Below are 21903 nucleotides of genomic sequence, written 5' to 3'. Positions count from 1 at the left end.
TTGTCGGCAGCGGAGATCTCAGCTCACGTCGCTAGACCCAGATCCAAGCCATCGGCGACCCAGATCTTGGTATTCGTACATCTGGATACGAGAAGCTTTGTCTTGGCAGTTGTCAGCCGCTTCCGCACCCCAGGTTTCCCCATGTGGGTACGATGGCCTACGCAGGGCTGAGAAGGTCGAGATCAGTCTCTGGTAGTCTTGCGGCGACCAAACTAGCGAGAGATCATATGGAAGCCTATCACATCTCTGAGAAAAAGAGAAAGATCCTTGTTCTTCTAGAAGAGGAAGTCCAAGCAGTACCTTGGCACCTTGAACTACACCACAATAAACATCTTGTGGCAGCTCGCCCCATGTCACTACACTCTTGCCGAACGTCTTGGAAATATCGACGGCGTCCGCCATCGATGTGGTACTGGTCACAAAGGCAGCTGTGATCTGGCTGGAGCGTTAGGCAGGCTTCGAGACCAGTACTCGCTTGACTATCTCCATGATACTGAGGCTAACAAGCTCAGAGTGTCCATCTTAGTGCACTAGTACTATGTCGCTCTGTCCGACTTCGAGAAGCAAGACTACCTTGCAACTTGGTGCGAGAAGGTAGCCTCCACGACACATATATAACCAGCTCGTCTTCCCACCTTGATTACATTCACACCAGACCTCCAACACAATTCATCAAACTGGACAATAAAAGATGTCTCGCGTATCAAGGCTCGCCTCTTTCCTTGCGCTGGCCTCAACGGGTCTAGCTCAACTTCCGAACATCCAACCGTTCACTGTTACTGGATCTCTGGACGGGTACGTCTGTCACGTTCGGATACAAATTCGATGCTAACATAATGCAGTTGCAATGCTAAGAGCACGGAATACAATTCCGGTGGTTCAATCTCAGTCAACAACTGGAATATTGAAGTGCCACAGAATCTCATCGTTCAGTTCCCCGTAGTGTGGGCACCATTCCGGGAACTCTGTGATGCAGGAGCCCTTGGCTTCGAGACCACCGTCGTTGGTAACATTGTGGGCGGTAAAGTTATTGCTGGACAGGTTTCAGTCGCCCAGCGCTTCGGTCTCGAAGGCAGCCAAGGATATATCTCGGCAATCAACGATGACGGTACGCTCCAGATCGCCAGTGGTCCAACTGTCCGAATCAACGACCCTGATGGCCTATTTGGACCCCAGTATAACTCTCAGAAATACTGGATCGCCGACACAGCTAGTCCTTCGGTAACATCGTTCTCGGGATTTCCTATGTGTATTCCATACTCTGGAAACACCGCCAAGTGCTCAAGCTCGAATCGGCCCAACAGTCAGTCGTTCACGCCCCAAGATCCACTCAGCATGGTTCCGTTCAAGGTCGGCGACTTCATTGAGTACTCTGGTCTCAAGGTTGGTGGCAATGAAATCCTCGCTTCGTCGATCGTGTGCATCAGCTTGCACATCACGACACAAGCTAGTGAGAGTGTACCCAACTACATTCGCGTTGAGGACTTCCTCATTGGCGTTCCTGACAACTCACCGAATGTGGAGTTTGCCGACATCCGCGTGATCGGTTTTCTGTCCAGCTGCTCCGGCGCTATAGTCACTATCAGTGCTATTGACGTTGACCCTTGCACGGGCAAGGAGACATATCGCCCCATCGGCACAGCCACTCCAAAGCAAGAGACTCGTTGTAAATGGGAGGCTCGCATTGCTTCGCCAGCTCAAGCCCCCTTCACCCGCGAGTACCGCATTACGACCAACACACCGGTCAAGGAGACCAAGGACGGTATCAAGGCTGGTCAGTTCATTGCAGCTGTTAGCGAATGGATCTTCCCTGAGGTCGATGTGCCTGGAACCAACCCGCCAGCCTACCCATTCAACGATATCCGGGGATTGGTTCAGGGTGACTTCCTTGATGGCAAACAGTACGGACCTCTGTCACCGTTCCCAGGTCCCAGCCCGCCATCGCCATCCAAGATCTGCAGTCCCGCAGACATCCCAGACCCCAACGCAACCCCTTCGGCTACTCCCTCAGCTACTCCTTCGCCCAACCCCAACCCAGATGAGCCAGCTACACCACAGACTGCCCCAATTGCCTCTGTCGCAAGCTTTGCGTCTGCTCTGCGCGTCGGCACTAGTGTAACACTCTTGGGTTCCAACACCGCCGAGGGCCTCAAAGACACTGATCTGAACTTCAGCTGGACCAAGACCGCGCCTTCCTCGGCGACCGTTAGCATCACCAACGCCAACAGCCCCAGCGCCACATTCCTCGCACCCAAAGTAACAACCGAGACATCCTTTACCTTCGAACTCACCGTCACCTCCAAGACCGACGCCACAAAGACCAGCAAGGCAACCGTCACTGTCAAGATCAACCCCACCTTGGCTGATACCGTCACCTTGGATACATACACCTGGGAGTCGAAGCAATCCGGCAGCATCACTGCGACATGTACCTCGAATGTGAAGAACGGAGATAACAAGGTCATGACGCTGCTTCTCAACGGTACCATAAAGCGGACTATGGTAGCGGTGAACGGGAGTCCAGGTAAATGGACATATAATGCTAGGGATACGGCGAGGCCGAACAACTTGAAGTGTGTGAGTGATTTGAAGGGAGAGAGTGCGGTGAGGCAGGGTACTGCGACGACGAGAAGAAGGAGGGCTGTTGTTTGGTAGAGGATGGTTGATGTATGTAATGATTGATATTAAGGATTAATGAGTGCGCGAACATTTATTCCCTGAGACGTGCATGACTGCTTGTGAAGGCTGCATCGCTGTTCAGTTTTCGGCAGCGGGCTGAGGTTGACGATTCCTTGCTTATGTTTCTTGCCAATCACGTCTTGCAGCCTTCGCCCCCAAAGCTGAACTCCACAGCCTTGTCTGTACTCTGCACTAGGCATGCTTAAAAGGTCAAAGATGCCCGGCTGATGGCTTTCGCAACATTGTGCTTGGCTCCTCCACGTTGTTTCTCAGCCTTGTTAGCCATGGACTGTAAAAGTGAGAACATTGGAAACGCGATCCCTGATATCGCTGGTGTTGGGGTGAGTTCATCTTTGACGCGCATATGCCTATTCTCATTCTCTTCTTAGATCATTCTGGCCTTTGCGATCCTGGCAGGCCTGTCTTTGGTTTTCGCAGGCATTGGCTACTACATAACCTTGCAAGCCAAGTCATTACATCCCGATGCCTCAGATGACGAGAATACTGATAACGAATGGGACATCAAACGAACGCGGTTCGTCCGTTTACAGAGGCTTCATCTTACTGAGAAGGTCCTTGAGTCAATCAGCGAAGTTCAGCTATTCAACGGTATACACCCCCTATCACTGCTGCCTTTTCTGCGCAGTCGCTGATCTGGGTAGGCATTGCTCTTCTCATTGCTGCAATGGTTCAGAGAAACAGCCTAAGTCTTTATCATCTACATGTAGTGTACGATACTGTCAACTTCACCGCGTAAGTTGACGTCACATATTGGATTACTCCGGCTAAATAGCGGCAGCGTCTCATTTACAGCTTCGATGTTCGTTGTCTGGATTTCTCGAAAGGCGCAAAAGGGTGATGGCGAAAATGGGCTTCGAAACAACACCCAACTGGAACCTCTGCAGATACAGCGGCTACCGAGAATGGCGTCGCTTGTATCCAATTCGCTATGGATTGTCGTTTTTTGCATACTCTATCTGGTTTACGCAGTCCTTTTCGGCATAGCCCTGGGGAAATGGGATGTCGATAAGTTCGGCTATTGCTATCGCGACCGAGGTATCACAAGTCCACACCAACCGCATCCTGAGGCCGACCATGTATATCTTGGTATTACATGCTTATACATGTTCGCCTTACTGAGTAGTAGTTACACGGACTCGCATAGAGATCCGGTGTTGGTTGACACATCCTGGCCTATCTCGATTCGAAAGAGACACGATACACTCTTTGGTCTCGTAACTTTTCCTGAGAAGAAGATTAACGACGCGATCAATGCCATGACTTCATATGAGAGGAAGGTCAAAGATGCGATCAATTCTTCTTTCCCCAGGTACTCTAAAATGCGCCGAATGCTTCTAGGATATGATACCCCGCAATCATCTTCAGAAACAGAGCTCCCTGCAGCTCTCGAGGAGTACGTGAAGTTCCAGAAGGAATTCACTTTGGTGTGCATTCCCCTCGCTCAGTTTTTGCTCCACCTGTACATGGTATGGGCGATTCGGTCCGCAAATCGTATGTATCTCCAGGGTGAATCCGAAGACACGTGGGGGTTTGGTCAGGTTGTTGCCCTGGTCCAAATCCTCCCGATACTAAAGGGATGTACGAAAGACTGCATGGGTAAGTCTGCCGCGAGGAGCTTGCACATTTGCTGACACGGACAGACTACCGGATAGCAATAGCGAGATGGAACAAAGAACATGGCGAAAGTGGACGTACTCAAATACGGCAAGCTTCGCCTGATGGAAGAGTTGCTGTAGGAGGATGTGACTTTGAGAGCAGTGGATGACAACACCAGGGTCCAAATAGAAGTTATTCTAGTAGACCACTATTGTGTCTCGAGCGGAGACAAGGCCGAAATGATCTATAGAGGAGATTAAGGGGTGAATGGAAACTTCGATAGCGCACATCTAGTCTTAAATGCGAACCGTGAAAGTGATGCTATCTTCAACAGTTTACGCTGAGATACCTTTCCTGGCGACGCTGTTTATAGCAATGTGGAAATTTGGTGCTCTAGAGGAGTCATAGCTGTTGGGACCGCCCCTCATAGTCATCCAGGAAATCGTGACTGCAATCAACGCTTCCCAACAATTTACCTGACCTGGCGATGTGACCCACGGGTAACGGACGGGAAGAAGACGCCTCGAAACGAACTCAACCGTGGATTGCATACAGCTTTCGACAGAATGCGACAGTATTGCCTTTTGCGGGTATCTCAGGGGCTGGCGGGACGATCCAGGGTATTATTGCGGAAGCTTGTCTGGTGTGGATGTCTTAGCGTGAACAACAAGACTTGTCAACACCTCACGCCGTCTACTCATTCACCCACGATATGGCGACTGCAATCAATGGATACTGTAGAATCTGCTCATTATGGTAGTATCGTGAAGTACCGTTCCATGGGAGGCAGGTCGGCGACATGACTGCGAGATGCGTCATGCCGCTGTCGTACCGTGGAATTGTTGACATCGAGGCTGCAATGGCTCGTCTCTACACCCAGGTTTCGCAGCAGTAATCAATGTTTTCTTCAAAACTTGCTCTATACGGCGTGGTCGTGCATGCGCGACTGAAAACTCTTTAAGTTGAGTCAGGCGTTAACGGGCGAAGTATGTCTTTGTATCGTGATGCCGCGGGTGGTAGAGGGCGATGGATGGCATCGGTCCTTTTAGCGACCGCGAAAAGTCCGCCGCAATCCATAGTTTTTCATCTAAACTGCCTTGTCAGGAAGTCGCCACGACAAATGGTGTGTAGTACAGAGACGGTATAGGAGTAGGTGGAGCGGCCCAGGTGTCGAAGGATGCGGATTGCCACTGTGGCGCCGTCATGCGTGGCTCACAAGGCACCGGAACGCCAAACCGTCCTCTGTAATTTCCATGGATTTCTGCTATGATCGACGGATAATCTCAGAACCTGCTCAATTGGGAGACATGAAGTGGAATCTTTCTGGTATACGGTACATCAGCTTAGTGAGTCGGTGGCCTTACGACACCAACGCTTGTGAGGTCAGACGTGAGAAGGGCTTGTGGCGTGGAGAATTGACCACTGATGCATTGCCGTGCGGTGAACACGTTGCCGTACAAAAACAAACCATGCATCAAGTCGAAATGTCCGTTGACACGGGCTGCCTTGACCTCTGCGTGGTGTGATTTTGAGTTTGGCGTATTCAGGTACGATGCCTTCCAGCTCTTCCGGGTGGACTGAGGACGCTGACGATAGCGTGTAGGTAACGGGGCTAGGGGGATCCGCCGCACCACGCCCTGTGGGACTGTGACGGCGAAGGGATCCAGTGTGGGCCTCGGATGTGATCGTGATAACAGTGCGATCGTGTCTGTGGCCGCGATTAAGAGTATTTTGCTGTGGGCCTATTTTGGAAATGCTTGCGGGTGCGGGATCGGCCATGTCGAGTTCGCAAGACCAGACGAAAAGCGATAACGAGCGTACTGCGTATTCGGACCGGAGTGAGGCAGGCCCGAGAATAGACAGGCAGCAGGCTTTCCAAGGTTCGCTCGTGGCAAGTGTGGCGTTTCGAGAGCATGACCAGAACTGAGCCACAGAAACGTGGTCAAGAGAAGCACAGTGCGAGCAGCGCCTGAGGGCCTCTGCGCGTCCTGAGACGACGCCTCTCCTCTCCCACACCTCCCTAATGAGCACCATGACCCAATGAGTCTCTTCTCGTCCTTTATTATCGAGCCCGTTGTGCGCCATGCACGCCGCTTCTCAGGCGTTGGCGAGGCGAGCCATGACGGAGCTCGGTCTCTGGCATGTGACAATCACGACTCTGCGTCTGCGGCAGTGCCACGGCGGGAGCACGAAACGGACGCGGGCTCCGTGAGCGCACGTGAAAGAAACAGCACCGAAGCACCTCACGGCCGGCCCACAGCGCTGGGCGACGGGTTCCGACGTTACTCGTCGTTCTCGCAGCGGCCTCGCAGCGCGGTTGTTGACGAGGAGCAGAGCCATGACGATCTGCCAATAGACACCCCAGTCGACATGTCCGCGAATCCATCCCGCTCCCTCTCTGATCAGTTCCGTCACCTCGAGGTCGACTCGTCCCGCTCGACTGCGCCGTCGCCCTCGTCGCTCCGTCCCGCCAGCACCGCCAGCCAGCATGCCAGCGCCATGGCTGAGCTGCTCCCCGCTGACGATGGCATGGCCCATCTGCGCGAGCGCATCCACGAGATCCGCGCCCTGAGCATATCCGACCAGGAGCGCGCCCGCATGATCCACAACCTCATGACGGAGAAGTACAACCACATGCGCCCGACGTCCCCCGCAAGCTTCATCTCACACGACCGCCCCTTTACCCCGACCTCCGGCCAGTCCCTCTTCTCCGACGTCCATGCGTCATCGCCCTACTCGTCCACCACCGACGTGACCCCCGACATCTCGTACAGTCTTCGCGAGGGCGACTCGAACCCCACGTATCGGCCCCATCACGACCACGGCGCAGAGCACGGCGAAGACGACGAGGAGGACAGCGCCGAGGGGGAGCTTGTGCTCGGCTGCCAGCACTACAAGCGCAACGTCAAAGTGCAATGCTTCGAATGCCGCCGCTGGTACACGTGCCGACACTGCCACGATGCAGTCGAGGACCATAACCTGAACAGGAAGCTGACACAGAACATGCTGTGTATGGCATGTGGTACGCCCCAACCAGCAGCCGAGGTGTGCAAGAACTGTGAGACGGAAGCCGCATGCTACTATTGTGACATTTGCAAGCTCTGGGATAACAACAGCAAGAAGAAGATCTACCACTGCCCAGACTGTGGTATCTGCCGGCGAGGAGAAGGTCTGGGCAAAGATTTCTATCACTGCAAGGTACGTCCTGCTTTAGACGCACTTTGGACTAGACTGATTGTGTGCAGAGTTGCAATGTTTGCATATCCATCTCTCACGCGACCTCGCACAAGTGCCTCCCGCGTGCTACCGAGGGCGACTGTCCAATCTGCGGCGACCATCTCTTCACTTCGTCTACTGCTGTCGTGTCCATGCCTTGCGGCCACTATCTCCACAAAGGATGCTACAACCTCTACATGCAGACTGCGTACAAATGCCCAATTTGCAAAAAGAGTGCTGTGTGTATGGATCTGCAGTGGCAGAAGTTGACTCAAGCAATCGAGGGTCAGCCCATGCCAGAGCAGTTCGCAAATACACGGGCAGTTGTCCAGTGCAACGACTGTTCAGCAAAATCTTCTGTCAAATATCACTGGCTTGGCAACCAATGCGGTACATGCGACTCTTACAACACCAACGAGCTCCGCATTCTGAACGGGCCAGAGAGTGAAGAAGCTGCCAATGCGATACTAGACGCCGACCTTGATTCAGGCTCGAGATCGCCTGTGAGCGTCAGCTCGCCCTCCTCCCAAGCACCACTTCGTTCGCCTCGGTACTATTTCCAACCAGATGAGCCTGAAGAGACATGGCTACCAGGTCAGCTGCCCTCTTTCCCTTTCCAGATGCCGCAGTTTCCTGGCAGACCGCGCATGCCGCAGATGCCTCAGATGCCACAATTTCCATCTCTACCGCAGTTCCCACCGCTGCCAAACTTCCCACAGATACCGCAATTCCCACAAATGCCTCAGATGCCTCAAATGCCTGATGCTGCACAGCAAATGCTTGAACGCGTGCGCCAATCATTCGATGCTTATCTCAACCCGACGGGAGATATTCGAGCTGAAGATGTGCCCTTTATCGATCTCAGCAACGACGACCGCGCCGAACGTCCCGCGACAGATGGTACCACGGTTAAGGAACCGTCACTCCCGCAGTACGTTCTGGAGCGGTTCACGCAGTCGCTCGTACGCTTTAGGAACGATTTGAACCCAGCTTTGTTCGAAGACATCCCGACATTGGATCTTTCGCAAGATCGTGATCCCGAAGGATTGCAGTTCTGGGGTGAAGATGGTGGGCGGCTGAATCGCTTCGTTGCCGGCGATGAAGACGATGAGGACGACGAGGACGACGAGAGTAGCAGCGATGAAAGCGAACACCATGAAGATGAAGACGACGATGACGATGATCTTGACGTTACCAAAAAGCGTGGTAAGGAATTCGACCTGCCTGGTCATGTGTAAGGAGTTTGCGGAGCGGGCGTTTTGGGAAGGCAAAAGGATGTTCTACGAATATTGCTTTGGGGCGGGCCTGGATAACAACCTAAAAATTCACGAAAAGCCATTTTATAAAGCAACAGATACCCAAATAGAAACGTTTTGTTATTGAGCCATGCATCATGGTGTTCCACTTGCTTGCACAAGCCTCGATTCACGTGCGTCATGGTCCGTGCTCAACGCGCTAAGTAAGCGGGCACACTGGTGGCATCCGATTTTCGAATATCGTGACTTTTCGACCTCCAAGCCTCAAACTCGCATCCTCATCGTCGACTAACCCCCGCAGCGAGAACCTCTGTCAGTATGTATTGCGCTCCCAGTCTGTGTTCAAATCAGTCGATTTGCGCAATAGTCGCGAATCGCAATCCCAGCTGATTGCTGTAACGAGCATTTGCTAACACACTCCCTCCAGAAATGGCCCCAACCACCAAGTCCGCCGGCAAGAAGTCTGCCGGAAAGACCGGCCGCAGCGCCATCGCCGATGTCGTCGCCCGCGAATACACCATCCACCTCCACAAGCGCGTATGTTGATTCAGTTTTGTGAAGTCCACAGATGGTCTCGCGGAACCTTGGGTGGGTGCTCGACCAGGCCGATCACACTGGCTTGAGCATCTGCCTTTGGTCACGCAGGCATTGGGCGGAAGACTGAAGAGAACATAAGGCTAATACATTGGGTATAGGTTCACGGCGTCAGCTTCAAGAAGAGGGCCCCCAAGGCTGTCAAGGAGATCCGCGCTTTCGCTAAGCAGGCTATGGTATGTGCTATGGAAGAACCACCGGCCCATGGCACGCGCGCTACGTGCGCGTGCTGTCATGGTGCCGCCATTCGTACAAACTCAGGCTAATTGTCTCGATGTAGGGCACCAACGACGTCCGCCTAGACCCCCAGCTCAACAAGAAGGTCTGGGAGTCCGGTATCAAGGGCGTTCCCTTCCGTCTCCGTGTCCGCATCTCCCGTAAGCGTAACGACGAGGAGGGTGCCAAGGAGAAGCTCTACTCTTACGTTCAGGCCGTCAACGTCAAGGACCCCAAGGGTCTCCACACCCAGATTGTTGAGGATGCTTAGAGGAATCCCGCGAACAAGGGGGAAGGATGATGTGCATATCAAAAGCATGGCGTTCCGGCGGGTTGTGCTGAGTAGCTACTATGGATATCTAGAGCGAAAGGCTGGTGAAATGATACCTCAATGACAGATCATGCCCCGCCACGTTTGATGGACTTGGAGACTTGAACCACTCTAATTACTTGCTGCCACAATGAGTGATGTATTGAAGAAGAAATCCTTGCGACGGACTAAGATGCCATCACGACTGACAGCAAAGCAGACATTGACTAGGTACTGCCAGCGTCGCTCACTACCGTGCACATAAATTCCGCTGAATACTAAAACTGTGGTCTACCAGATCATGTTCGGCTTCTCGCGCTTTTCCAAAGAGTACCTTGCATAAGCGGCTCTACGTAGCTCGGCCCTGGGGGGAGCCGAACATTAGGTGCTTACCAAAGCCTTGGATACTGCTCGGCATGTTATTTGCTCCAATAATTCCGTAGCAGAGAATATAGATAAAGCATACAGAGCGACTTCCAACATGCAATTTGTATATTCTCGACCTTCATCAATCATCCCCGGTTGACGTCAGACACTCGTCTTACCCCCGCCTGTAACACGCGAACCACCAACTTTCACAACCCAACTATCGCACCACCTAACCATATCCCATCCTGAAGACCGACCGCGAACATGGTAAACTTCAACATAGCTTACACCTCCCGTATCAATCCCGCCGGCGCAACACCGGTCCTCAACCAAACACAGATCTGGGCCGGCCTACAGCGCAAGATCCGTTTCGCCCAAGAATTCGTCCCTGTAATTGAGAGCTGCGACGTACTCGAAGAAAAAGATGGTGTGGTAACCCGAGATGTCAAGTTCAAGAAGGGAATGGGGCCCAAGGATCAGGCCAAGGAAGTCGTAAGGAGCTACTGGCCGAGTTGGGCAAGTACAAATCGTTCGCAAAGTCGACGTTTTTGGCTGATGGTGTGTGAAGGTCGATTTTGAACAGGAGGATGGAACGCATATTCGCAACATCGTCTCCGATGGCCCGTCGGGCGAGATCGAGGACTTGAACATGACGTACATGTTTGAGTTTGTTGTGCCGCATGTGCAGGAGGGGACTCCGGAGGCGGAGAAGGAGATTCAGAAGTTTAAGGGTGTAAGTACTTACTCTTTTTGTCAAGATCGCGCGCATGACATGTGCTGGGGTTCGATTGGTTGCTGACGAAGTGACAGATGGCAAAGAAAGCGGTCGAGAGTAGTATTGATGCTATTCGGGAGATGGTCAAGGACGGGAGGATCAAGGAGTGAAGTCGTTTGTAGGCTCATGGAGAGGCTGTATCTGCACCTGGGTAATCAAACGATTCCACATACTGAAGAATCATTTTTTACTACGACTAGCCAGCAAGCGATAGTGTTGTGCAAAAGCGATGTCCGCTGCATCGCGCGATCCCCACATATACGACGAAACAACAAATCTCTCTGTCCATTTGTCCTGCTTTAGAGCCTTCATAGCCATCTCTCTGTTGCTCTCAGTGCGAAATAACTGAGCCAGTTGCACAATACCTGGTAACATGCGCTTTTCGACAAACTCATCTAACAGGCCCTCCTGTTCACATAGCGCCATCATCAGCAGGTTGTATATGAACCTGGAAGACAACGAGATACTGTGTGTTTCCGCTACCTTTCTCAACCCAGCATCAGCGATGATCGGTCTAGTCCTAGAGCCGTGGAGTGAGTCATCTATATCGTGACCAGTATTGAGGTAATCGAGACCTCTCATGAGGATGCGTCGCATTTCGCTGAGAACGTGGAAGTCTGAAGTTCTGTCACACGCTCGGCAGACACACTCAAAGCGTAGTATACGGTGACGGTCGTCCCTAGTTCTGTAATCAAAGTCTGTTTCGTAACACAAGAGTATCTCGGCGCCGGCTTTGATGTCACAGGTGGCGTAGCTGGTAATGGAGTCGTCAGGTTGAGCGTCATCTGGAATTTTGCAGTTGGGAAGGCAAGAATGGTTGAATCGTGAATGCAGAAGGAAGAACCCATGCGCCATGCCAGGTTGTGCGGGGATAGTGAACGAGTTTTCTGCGAAAGCTCTCTCCATGGTTGGAAAGATGCCGTCGCCATTGTCTCGAACACTGAGGAACTGGGCTTTCTCTTTCTTCGATAGTGCGCAGTAGGCGGCAAACACATCTCTTTCCTCAATCATCCGATGGGGCTTCCGGATGACGAAGAGAGGCTTTTCTTGTAGAATCGTTTCTCCTTTGAGGATCTTTCGCGTGGCAAATACACCCCATCCTTTCCCAGGTGAGACACCGAGTCTGAAAGGAGCATCGTTGGGGACTTGGATGCTGTGGTAAGCTGCCCAGGTCATGCTGAGGTTAGGTCATGCTCAGCGACGCGAATTTGGTTAGACTTACGGTGGTTAGCATTATTTTGGTGTGAATCCATGGCTCTCGATCATTTCTTAGCTCTGCATTGCCGGAAAATGTGGATTACAGTTTGAAGAAGTAGCCGAACAAAACCTGTCAATGATATGCTGTGCCACAAGCGAACCTGCTGCGAAACGACAGGCAGCTTTGTAGCGAACAGGCGGCAAGGCACGCATCATGCAAGGAGCCCCTTGATGGATCACTCCATTGTCTCTGGCTTAATACTGCATTCTGATGTATTTCTCCCAGGTCTCTTAGCATCTTGCGTCGACGTAAGATTGCATCTGGCGCAAATGCAAGCCATCAGATGTCTCGCATCTATCCGACGGGCTGCCTGGTAAGGCGTCCAGCTGTGACCAAGCTGTCTAGTAGTCTGATTGAGACGAGCATCGACCACTTGATCGCTCGATCTGATCATGGTAAACGTGTGTTTTGATAATACTGAGATCACCAATTTGTGACACTGCTTTGTTCGGGTGATTAGGCTGCCAGCCATAATCGCAGTGGGTAGTCTTGGTCGCCATGGTGCGATTCCCAGTGAGCCGGATGTACAAGTCAAACACAGCGACCGTGTCAAGATAGCTGCATCACGTCATCTGCATGCATCGACAATCCGGCGGAAGTGGTGATGGAGGAGGAAGGATGCAGGGTATCAGTCGATCGCATGTGGAGCCCTGAGCACTAGTGCTTGCCTCTCGGCACGGGTAGTTCCAGTTGACAAACGCGACTTCACCGCGAAACCCGTGCCTCTGCAACAACGTCAGCGCCTCACACCCCCACCACTGCGAGCAGCCAGGAAGACGGACCCGATCCAGGTCTAGCAACGCCCGACTACCAGTAGCCTCAGCAGCAGCTCGGCAAGCGTGCCCGCACAATCTCTCCGCCGCCCAAGTGCCCCACCTTTGTCTGTACACAACTTCTGCAAGGCAGCGAACCTTTGCGCGCCCGCCCTCCGCCCACGCCCCACGCGCCCATACGCAACCGCTGCAAGAAGCTGAGCCCACGCTTGAGCTTCTTGGGGACATAGACGATATCACAAGGCTGATTGGGAGCTTTTCCCGCCGCGCTGCAGCCCGCCATGTCTCTGTCAATTGAAGAGCTCGACGCCACAGTGCGCGCCTTCTATGAGGGCCGCGGTGAGCAAGTACGTATCTATGCGACCCCGACCAAGGCGTCCCATGAGAACACGGCTAACATGTCGCCCACTATAGCAAAAGCAAGCTCAGGCTACGCTGAACCAGGTAGGCGTCTGCAATCACCATCGCTGTAGGCTTGTCCCGCTAACCCTCGCATAGTTCAAAGAGAACCCAGACGCATGGCTTCTTGTTGACAAGATCCTATCCGATGCGCAGTACCCGCAGACGAAGTGTGAGTGCAGCGACGTGCTACAAGGCTGGTGGTCCTCGTTGCTAACAGTCGGCAGATCTCGGACTCCAGGTTCTCGACAATGTCATCATGACTAGATGGAAGGTGCTGCCTCGAGACCAGTGTCAGGGTATGCCACAGAACACTCCGTCTTCCGAGCGCTGCTAACCCAGTCAGGTATCCGAAACTTCATCGTCAACTTGATCATCTCGCTGTCCAACAACGACGAAAGCCTCCGCAACGAGCGCACCCTCCTAAACAAGCTCAACCTCGTCCTCGTCTCCGTTCTGAAGCAGGAGTGGCCCCACAACTGGCCGACCTTCATCAACGAGATCATATCGTCCTGCCACAGCAGCTTAGGAATATGCGAGAACAACATGGTCATCCTGCGACTTTTGTCTGAGGAAGTCTTTGATTACTCCGAGGAGCAGATGACTTCGGTCAAGCGAAAGGAACTGAAGCAGAGCATGTGCGACGAGTTCACGGCCATCTACCAGCTCTGCTCAGAGGTTCTGCGGACAGCCACCGAGGCGTCTCTGATTAAGGCGACACTCGAAACCTTATTGCGCTTCCTCAACTGGATCCCTCTCGGCTACATCTTCGAGACACCTCCAAGCGGCCAAAGCCTGATCGAGACCCTGCGAAGCCGATTCCTCGAAGTCCCCGATTTCCGCAACATCACCCTGAAGTGCTTGACTGAAATCGCCGGTCTACACACAGAACCTGCATACGACGATAAGCTTGTTTCTATGTTCACCGAGACATTGACGGCCATCTCGAAGATCATACCTCTTTCCCTGGACCTGAAGAGCACATACTCTTCAAGCAATGGTCGGGACCAGGAGTTCGTTCTGAATCTCGCGCTTTTCCTGACAAATTTCTTCACCATGCACCTGAACGTCATCGAAAACCTAATGAACAGGGACTTCCTCACGCATGGCCATTTCTACCTTATTCGCATAAGCCAGATCGACGATCGCGAGGTTTTCAAGATCTGCCTGGAATACTGGACCAAGCTCGTCTCGGAGCTCTACGATGAGATGCAGGCGCTTCCCATAACGGACATGAATCCTCTCCTGAACATGGGCATCCCCGGCAACGGCGGTCGCGAGTTGGCCAACTACCCTCTACGGAAGAACAAGTACACCGAGATTTTGTCCAACCTCCGAACAGTCATGATTGAGAAGATGGTGAGGCCCGAGGAAGTCCTCATCGTCGAGAACGATGAAGGTGAGATCGTCCGTGAATTCGTGAAGGAGAGCGACACGATCCAGCTGTACAAGTCCACTCGCGAGTGCCTCGTCTTCCTTACCCACTTGGACGTTAACGACACCGAGCAAATCATGTCGGAGAAGCTGGCCCGCCAAGTCGACGGCTCAGAGTGGTCATGGGCTAACTGCAATACCCTCTGCTGGGCCATCGGTTCCATCTCTGGTGCCATGAACGAGGAGACAGAGAAGCGCTTCTTGGTCACCGTCATTAAGGATCTACTCGGTTTGACTGAGATGAAGCGAGGAAAGGACAACAAAGCCGTTGTCGCCAGTAACATCATGTATATTGTCGGTCAATATCCTCGATTCCTCAAGGCCCACTGGAAGTTCCTCAAGACAGTCGTCAACAAGTTATTCGAGTTCATGCACGAGACCCACGAGGGTGTACAGGACATGGCTTGCGATACGTTCATCAAGATCGCGAACAAGTGCCGACGACACTTTGTTGCTCTTCAGCCCGGAGAGACCGAGCCCTTCATCGACGAGATCGTTCGCAACCTGAGAAAGATCACCGCCGACCTCTCACCCCAGCAAGTCCACACTTTCTACGAAGCCTGCGGTTACATGATTAGCGCACAAGGACAGAAGAGCATGCAGGAGCGCCTGATCGCCGATCTGATGTCCCTGCCAAACTCCGCATGGGACAACATTATCGCCCAAGCTAACCAAAACCCCGCTTGCCTCCAAGATTCAGAAGTCATCAAGATTGTTGGTAACATTATGAAGACTAATGTCGCAGCATGTGGTTCAATTGGACCCTACTTCTACCCCCAGATCGGCCGGATATACTTCGACATGTTGACAATGTACCGCGCGAGCTCACAGCTTATCGACGAAGCTGTCCAGCGAGAGGGTAACGTTGCAACAAAGATGCCCAAGGTCCGCGGCCTTCGTACGATCAAGAAGGAGATTCTGAAACTTATCAACACATACGTTGAGAAGGCCGACGACTTGGAGATGATCCACAATAACATTGTGCCGAAGCTGCTAGAAGCTGTCTTGATTGACTACAAAAACAATGTTCCCGATGCTCGCGAGGCCGAAGTGCTGAATGTCATGACGACGATTATCAACAAGCTACATGTACGTTGGCGCCCCAATCTGAGCAAGCACATGGTCGGACTCGCTCAGCCACTATCAAAACATATGCTAACCTTATCGCAGAGTATGATGGAGGATCAGATCATCAACATCATGGACAGCGTCTTCGAATGCACCTTGGACATGATCAACAAGGACTTTTCGGAATACCCCGAACACCGTGTCGAGTTCTTCAAGCTTCTACGCACCATCAACCTCCGCTGCTTCCCGGCTCTGCTTCGACTCGATGCCCGATCATTCAAGTTTGTTATTGACTCCTGCATGTGGGCAAGCAAGCACGACAACCGTGAGGTTGAGAGCGCCGGTCTGTCCATGTGCTTCGAGCTGGTTTCCAACATGTCCGAAACAGACCAGCAAACCTGCAACTCCTTCTTCCAAACATTCTTCACGACCATTCTTCAGGATGTATTCTTCGTGGTCACTGATAGCGATCACAAAGCCGGTTTCAAGTCCCAGTCGATGCTGCTGGCTAAAATGTTCTGGCTTGTCGACTCAGAGAAGCTGCAGGGTCCCATATACACGTCGCCAGATATGGCTCAGGCAGGCACCCCGAACCGAGAGTTCCTGCGGAACTTTGTCGGCAACCTGCTGGCGACTGCCTTCCCCAACCTCCAGACGTAAGTTCTATCCATTAGCTTGTATGACCCATGCTAATCAAATTCAGTGCCCAAATTGCATCCTTCATCGATGGACTGTTTGCGACCAACTCCGACCTGAACCGTTTCAAGGTCATTCTGCGCGACTTCCTGATCTCCCTGAAGGAGTTCTCTGGCGACAATGCTGAGTTGTTTGCCGAGGAGCGTGAACAGGCTGCCAAGACCGCGAAGGAGCAAGAGCGTGAACGAGCTATGAAGGTCGGTGGTCTGCTGAAGCCTTCGGAGATGGATGATGATGAGTTGTGACTTGACGTCGAGTTGAACGCAAATGTGGCTACGCGCACGCCCTATGATAGCGCACGCGCTCCCCACGAGTCTGCAGAAAACAAACGCTCCGACGATCTTCTCGATGGATGGGACATGTATGGCTTGTGAGTATCAGTGGTTATGGTGACTGAAGAGACGGTCGCGACGCTGCGTTGGATGGGAAGCGTAGAGTCAGTCGTATCGGCAAACTTGCGAGGGTGGGAAAATGGGTTCGTTTTGGTCTAATACCCTATAGACCTGTTACTTGTTCATTTGATACATGATTACCTAGCTGGCATGGACGTAGCCTGGCTTGGCTCACAGACTAAAACTGATGGGAGCGCTGTAGGCGTCGAGGCAACGTCGTATTGAGAGTGGAGAATAAAGCTCAAGTATTGAATCATCTGCCAGTCTTGTCTCCTTGGTCCTGCCCTGCGGCTATTGCGCATGTATGTATGAGCTCACTCCCTGGCCGTCCCACTGTAGGTTGGATGTGAGATAGGTAGCAGCATGCAGTATGACGAGACCTGCCGGAATACATGGCTCTATCGCGGAGAATCTTGCCTTCCCGTATATACAGACCCACATGCCGATGAGCCTCGATAATGGCTGTAGCAGGGCGCGCGTGCGAACATGATGAGCGGCGTGTGCATCGGCAGTCGCGATCAGGTGCCCGGATGCAATCCTCTGCGGTTGAGCTACCTAGCTGAGCTAGCAGGAGCCACAGCTGGCCCTTACGTAACCCGGCGGCGCTGCCACTACAACGTCGGACGCGTCAATTGGGCAGACAGCGCGACGGGACTACTGTTCGGCAGAATATCCGCATGCGACACCTCCCCTGCCCCATGCGACCGACCTAACGACATCCGTCTGTGAGCAGTTGCTGAACCTCGTGGCGGCTATACGCCCGCTGATTCGCCCGCGCTCTCCAGTCGTGTGAACGACATGGGCATTCTGCCCTTCTGCCAGCGTATGCACAATCTCGTGGCCCTCCTACAATGAGTCGTCGGTGGCGTTCTCAAGCCAGGCCCCTCGTTCGGCATCTTCCAAATACCTGCTAACACGCTGTCTGACCAGGCCCAAGCGAGTCTATGGATTGAGCGGTCCACTGCAGGGTACCGCCAGCTGCATCGTGAGTGACTTCACTTCTCGACTTCCCTACCAACCACGCACGGCCGTTCTTTGGGCTGTCACCAGCAAGCCTCATCACGTCTTGAGCTTTTCTCCTGTCTCCACTGCCGAATAGGCGGCGGCCGAAGACCACACACCTGACATCGTGGGTCCTGTATGGTTGGATCTGCAACGCAACCCGGAACTGGATCCATCGCTTGTGCATCATCGTATGCGCATAGCCGCGAGGCTTCGAGAACAACACTTTTGAGTTTCTTCTTGCTACTAGCATCATGTACGTCTCCCCATCATATGGAGACCCTTCAACCCCGCCCACTGGTGGTTTTGAAAAAGACAGCCTCATCGACGAGTCTTGCTTCCAAAGAAGACACTACTGACTCAGCACGCTTTTCCAGGAAGTTCGGAAAGCACATCCAGAAACGGCAACTGGAAATCCCAGAATACGCCGCCAGCTTTGTCGACTACAAAGCACTCAAGAAGGTCCTTATGCTTTCCCTGCTATCGAGGCTTCACTGATCATGAATTCTGTAGCTCATCAAGAAACTTAGCGCTACACCAGTGATACCTCCACAGAGCGAGGGTTTTCAACATGAATCCCTGGATCCGCAATCGTCTTTGCAGGCAAACAAGGCCACGTTCTTCTTCCGAGTGGTAGGTCTTTGTGCCAGCGACATATACATAGATTCTTACTTGATGCGCAGGAACGTGAGCTCGAAAAGGTCAACACGTTTTACCTACAGAAAGAGGCAGAGGTATGTTCAACTCGTTGTGTGTGGGGTGTTCAGCGCTCACTCCTGTCGCAGTTGCGTCTGCGCTTGACCACGCTTCTCGATAAGAAGAGAGTCATGCAACAACACCCGCAGTCTGTCTCCAAGACATCCTCGCGATATGTTGCCCTCGAGGAGGGGCTAAAGCAGTTTAGCATGGATCTTAACAAACTTGAGGTGATTAGTCCGCACGCACTCGGGGCTGCCCCCACTAACCTGACTTAGCAATTCGTGGAAGTGAACGAAACAGCCTTTTCAAAGATCCTCAAAAAGGTTTGATGCACCCACCCTCTGTTGTCAACGGCCTGCTAACATTGCCTAGTGGGACAAAACATCCAAAGTCCGTTACCATCACCTGCGCATCACCGACATTGGCTGACTCCATACCAGTCAAGGGAAAAGCAGCTTTACCTCGCGCGCGCCGTCGAAGTCCAACCATGCTTCAACCGAGAAGTCATCAGCACGCTGTCCGACCAAGCAACTCAGGCACTCCTTGATTTCTCAGGATGGGCTGAAGGCGAAGGAGTACAAGCCCCTCATCCCACAGCCGAACCGCGCGTCTCCGAACCAGCTTTCGAAGCGAAACTCGAGCTCGACAACCAATTTGTGCAAGCCATCAACACCGCGAACCAAGGCAAGATAGAAGAGTGCCTCGCTCGTCTGTCCACTCTCCCCGATGCCAGCGACCACATATCTAGGGCATTTCTCAGCACTGTTGCCGAAGCGCCAGAGTCTGCACTGAGGATTTTGCTCGATTCGAATCTTGTGAATCTCCAACAAGAGGATGAGATCAACGAGCGAAATTGTCTCCATAAGTCGGCCATCAGCGGGAGGATCGAAGTACTCAAACTTGGCCTGTCGAGTAACGTGGATGTGCACGCGACAGACGTCTACGGCAGGATACCATTGCATTACGCCTGTATGCATGGGTACGTGGAGCTGGTGCAGGAACTTATAAACGCTGCTCCAGAAACAGTGAACTTCCGGGATCAGGACAGCTTCACGCCCCTTATACATGCCATTGTGCACTCAAAGCTCGCTTGCGTGGAGATACTCCTTTCGCGGGGTGCTGATCTTACGCGTCTGGGTCCTGGGGAGCATGTGCCGCTCAATCTCGCATGCCAATATGCATCGCTAGAGATCCTGGAACTCCTTCTACAAAGGTCAGCGGAGATGCTTTCGGATGCGGAAGGGCTGTTCCCTCAACACTTGGTGGCACGATCGGGAAAGACGCCAGAAGCTTTGCTAATGCTACGAAAATACGGCGCCGACCTCGACCAGCCAGACAAACTCTACCAATGGACGCCCCTCTTTCACGCTGCGAGCGAGGGTCATGTGGAGTGTCTTAAGACGCTACTTCAATGTCAAGTCGACGTAGACATTGTGGATGAGAAGGGTCTTTCCGCCATGTACTACGCGACATGGGAAGGACATCTAGAGTGCATGCAGCTACTTGCCTCTGTTGGACGCGGTGTCGGGCTCATGACACAGAAACAGGCCTCGCCTCAAATAACCTCTCAGCTATCCAGCTCAATGCCTACAGCCATGGATATCGAAGGCGATCCTGACGGCATTCCCGAGTTCATCCTACCACCACCGATCATACCCTTCCGAAGATATGGCCACAACTTCCTGGACACGAAGACGTTCGTAGTCATCAACTTTGAGAAGGTGGGCAAAGATGCCATTCGATTCTATGACGAATCGAAATACCCTGCTGCAAGGCTTACCATCTCTTCGAAGAGCTCCGATCTGATACCACGCAATATCCTGCTACCCATACAGGATGAGTTCAAGGTGATCTCTTTCCAGATCGAGAATCTCGACACCTTCTCTATTGACTTCGACGTATACCCTACAATAGGATCAAAGGTTATCGCTCGCAGTGTGGCTTCTTCAAAGGTATTTACGGAGCGTTCGAAAAGCACCGGCCGATGGCATCTCGAACTGTTTGACCCAAGACTACGAGCCATTGGCAGAGTCACCTTCGACTTCCAGGTAGTCAAGCCGTTCCACGGAATTCCGCTCGAGATTACACACTTTGCAACCTACTGGAAGGCTACTAGTCAATTGGACTCACAGCCGCACACACTCATCACCGGGTCCAGCCTGTCTGGTGAATACGTACGCCTGTTCGTCCAACTGACTGCAGATGGCATACCGGTGCTACATCCGAGATGGAAGGTCAATCACCACGGGCTGGAAGTTCCGGTCAACATCCTTACGTATGCGCAATTCGCTGCGATCGGCGTCACACAAACAACCACGGCCGCAGACCAGCTTGCTGCGGAACTCGGCAACAACGGTTCGATCAACATACCAAATATCTATCAAATCATGGCATCTTCGTTCATCACGCTGAAAGATGCCTTGTCGGCACTTCCGGCTCACATTCATGTGGAGCTGCACGTTCTCTTCCCATCCCGGCTCGAAGAAGAACGCCTCAAACTCGGCCCCACGCACGACATGAACACTTTCGCAGATAAGATATTGTCTGTAGTCTTTGAACATGCACGTCAATTAAGGGAGCAAGGCGCGGGCGAGATCGATGGGACACTGAGAAGTGTGCTGTTCAGCTCCTTTAACCAGGACATATGCACGGTCATCAACTGGAAGCAGCCCAACTGTGAGTTCAGTCATAGAACAATGAATGCAACAGATGCTAACATTGAGATAGATCCAGTTCTCCTCTGCAACGAGCTCGGAGCCGATACTTCGCAGTCGCCTTCTGGAAATACAAACATCATTCAGAGCAGCGGCCGCACGACAACGTCTGTAAAGGAGGCTGTGCAGATCGCTAGAGACAACAACTTTATGGGCCTGATTTGCAGTTCGCGATTACTGGTGAGAGGAATACGACTCAATACGCAGTTCAGTTCTAACAATGACTAGTCACTCGCTCCTGCCCTGATCGAATCGATCAAAACAGCCGGCCTTGTCCTCGTTACGGACATCACCGATTCCCCAGCCGAAGATGCCGCCCAACCCGCGAGCCTTCATGTGGCAAATCCGCGTCGACAGAACACACCCGACGGAGTCGATGGCTATCTCAAGGGCAACGGCGTACTCTGCTTCAACGAAACGGTCGACATGTAGACAG

General features: G+C 52.7%; 7 protein-coding genes across 7 annotated transcripts; 6 read left to right on the top strand and 1 right to left on the bottom strand.

Moving 5' to 3' along the window:
• Positions 1–691: 691 nt before the first annotated feature.
• On the top strand, positions 692–2655 carry J4E85_003261 (uncharacterized protein; the record flags this gene model as incomplete). The annotated part of the gene is made up of 2 exons (XM_051467530.1): positions 692–795; positions 843–2655. 2 exons carry the CDS (start codon positions 692–694, stop codon positions 2653–2655), a joined length of 1917 nt encoding a protein of 638 aa, XP_051328689.1.
• Positions 2656–6336: 3681 nt separating this feature from the next.
• J4E85_003260 (uncharacterized protein) lies at positions 6337–8750 on the top strand (the record flags this gene model as incomplete). Its single annotated transcript, XM_051467529.1, has 2 exons — positions 6337–7494; positions 7542–8750. 2 exons carry the CDS (start codon positions 6337–6339, stop codon positions 8748–8750), a joined length of 2367 nt encoding a protein of 788 aa, XP_051328688.1.
• Positions 8751–8905: 155 nt separating this feature from the next.
• Positions 8906–9849, top strand: RPL31 (60S ribosomal protein L31; the record flags this gene model as incomplete). The annotated part of the gene is made up of 4 exons (XM_051467528.1): positions 8906–8951; positions 9196–9305; positions 9464–9538; positions 9643–9849. The coding sequence occupies 4 exons, from the start codon at positions 8906–8908 to the stop codon at positions 9847–9849; spliced, it is 438 nt and encodes a 145-aa protein (XP_051328687.1).
• A 672-nt stretch (positions 9850–10521) lies between these two features.
• J4E85_003258 (uncharacterized protein) lies at positions 10522–11142 on the top strand (the record flags this gene model as incomplete). Its single annotated transcript, XM_051467527.1, has 3 exons — positions 10522–10773; positions 10826–10990; positions 11068–11142. 3 exons carry the CDS (start codon positions 10522–10524, stop codon positions 11140–11142), a joined length of 492 nt encoding a protein of 163 aa, XP_051328686.1.
• A 378-nt stretch (positions 11143–11520) lies between these two features.
• J4E85_003257 (uncharacterized protein) lies at positions 11521–12208 on the bottom strand (the record flags this gene model as incomplete). The annotated part of the gene is made up of 2 exons (XM_051467526.1): positions 11521–11552; positions 11698–12208. The coding sequence occupies 2 exons, from the start codon at positions 12206–12208 to the stop codon at positions 11521–11523; spliced, it is 543 nt and encodes a 180-aa protein (XP_051328685.1).
• Positions 12209–13344: 1136 nt separating this feature from the next.
• XPO1 (Exportin-1) lies at positions 13345–16905 on the top strand (the record flags this gene model as incomplete). The annotated part of the gene is made up of 7 exons (XM_051467525.1): positions 13345–13410; positions 13478–13507; positions 13562–13634; positions 13690–13761; positions 13809–15985; positions 16067–16620; positions 16668–16905. The coding sequence occupies 7 exons, from the start codon at positions 13345–13347 to the stop codon at positions 16903–16905; spliced, it is 3210 nt and encodes a 1069-aa protein (XP_051328684.1).
• Positions 16906–18327: 1422 nt separating this feature from the next.
• On the top strand, positions 18328–21899 carry J4E85_003255 (uncharacterized protein; the record flags this gene model as incomplete). The annotated part of the gene is made up of 7 exons (XM_051467524.1): positions 18328–18516; positions 18568–18687; positions 18738–18788; positions 18840–18980; positions 19194–21429; positions 21481–21647; positions 21696–21899. The coding sequence occupies 7 exons, from the start codon at positions 18328–18330 to the stop codon at positions 21897–21899; spliced, it is 3108 nt and encodes a 1035-aa protein (XP_051328683.1).
• Between the last annotated feature and the right edge of the window lie 4 nt (positions 21900–21903).

This window comes from Alternaria conjuncta (genome assembly GCF_024043145.1).
Source record: "Alternaria conjuncta strain BMP 0040 chromosome Unknown scaffold_4, whole genome shotgun sequence".
Classification (NCBI taxonomy): Eukaryota; Fungi; Ascomycota; class Dothideomycetes; order Pleosporales; family Pleosporaceae; genus Alternaria; species Alternaria conjuncta.
This window is presented reverse-complemented; position numbering and strand designations above follow the sequence as displayed.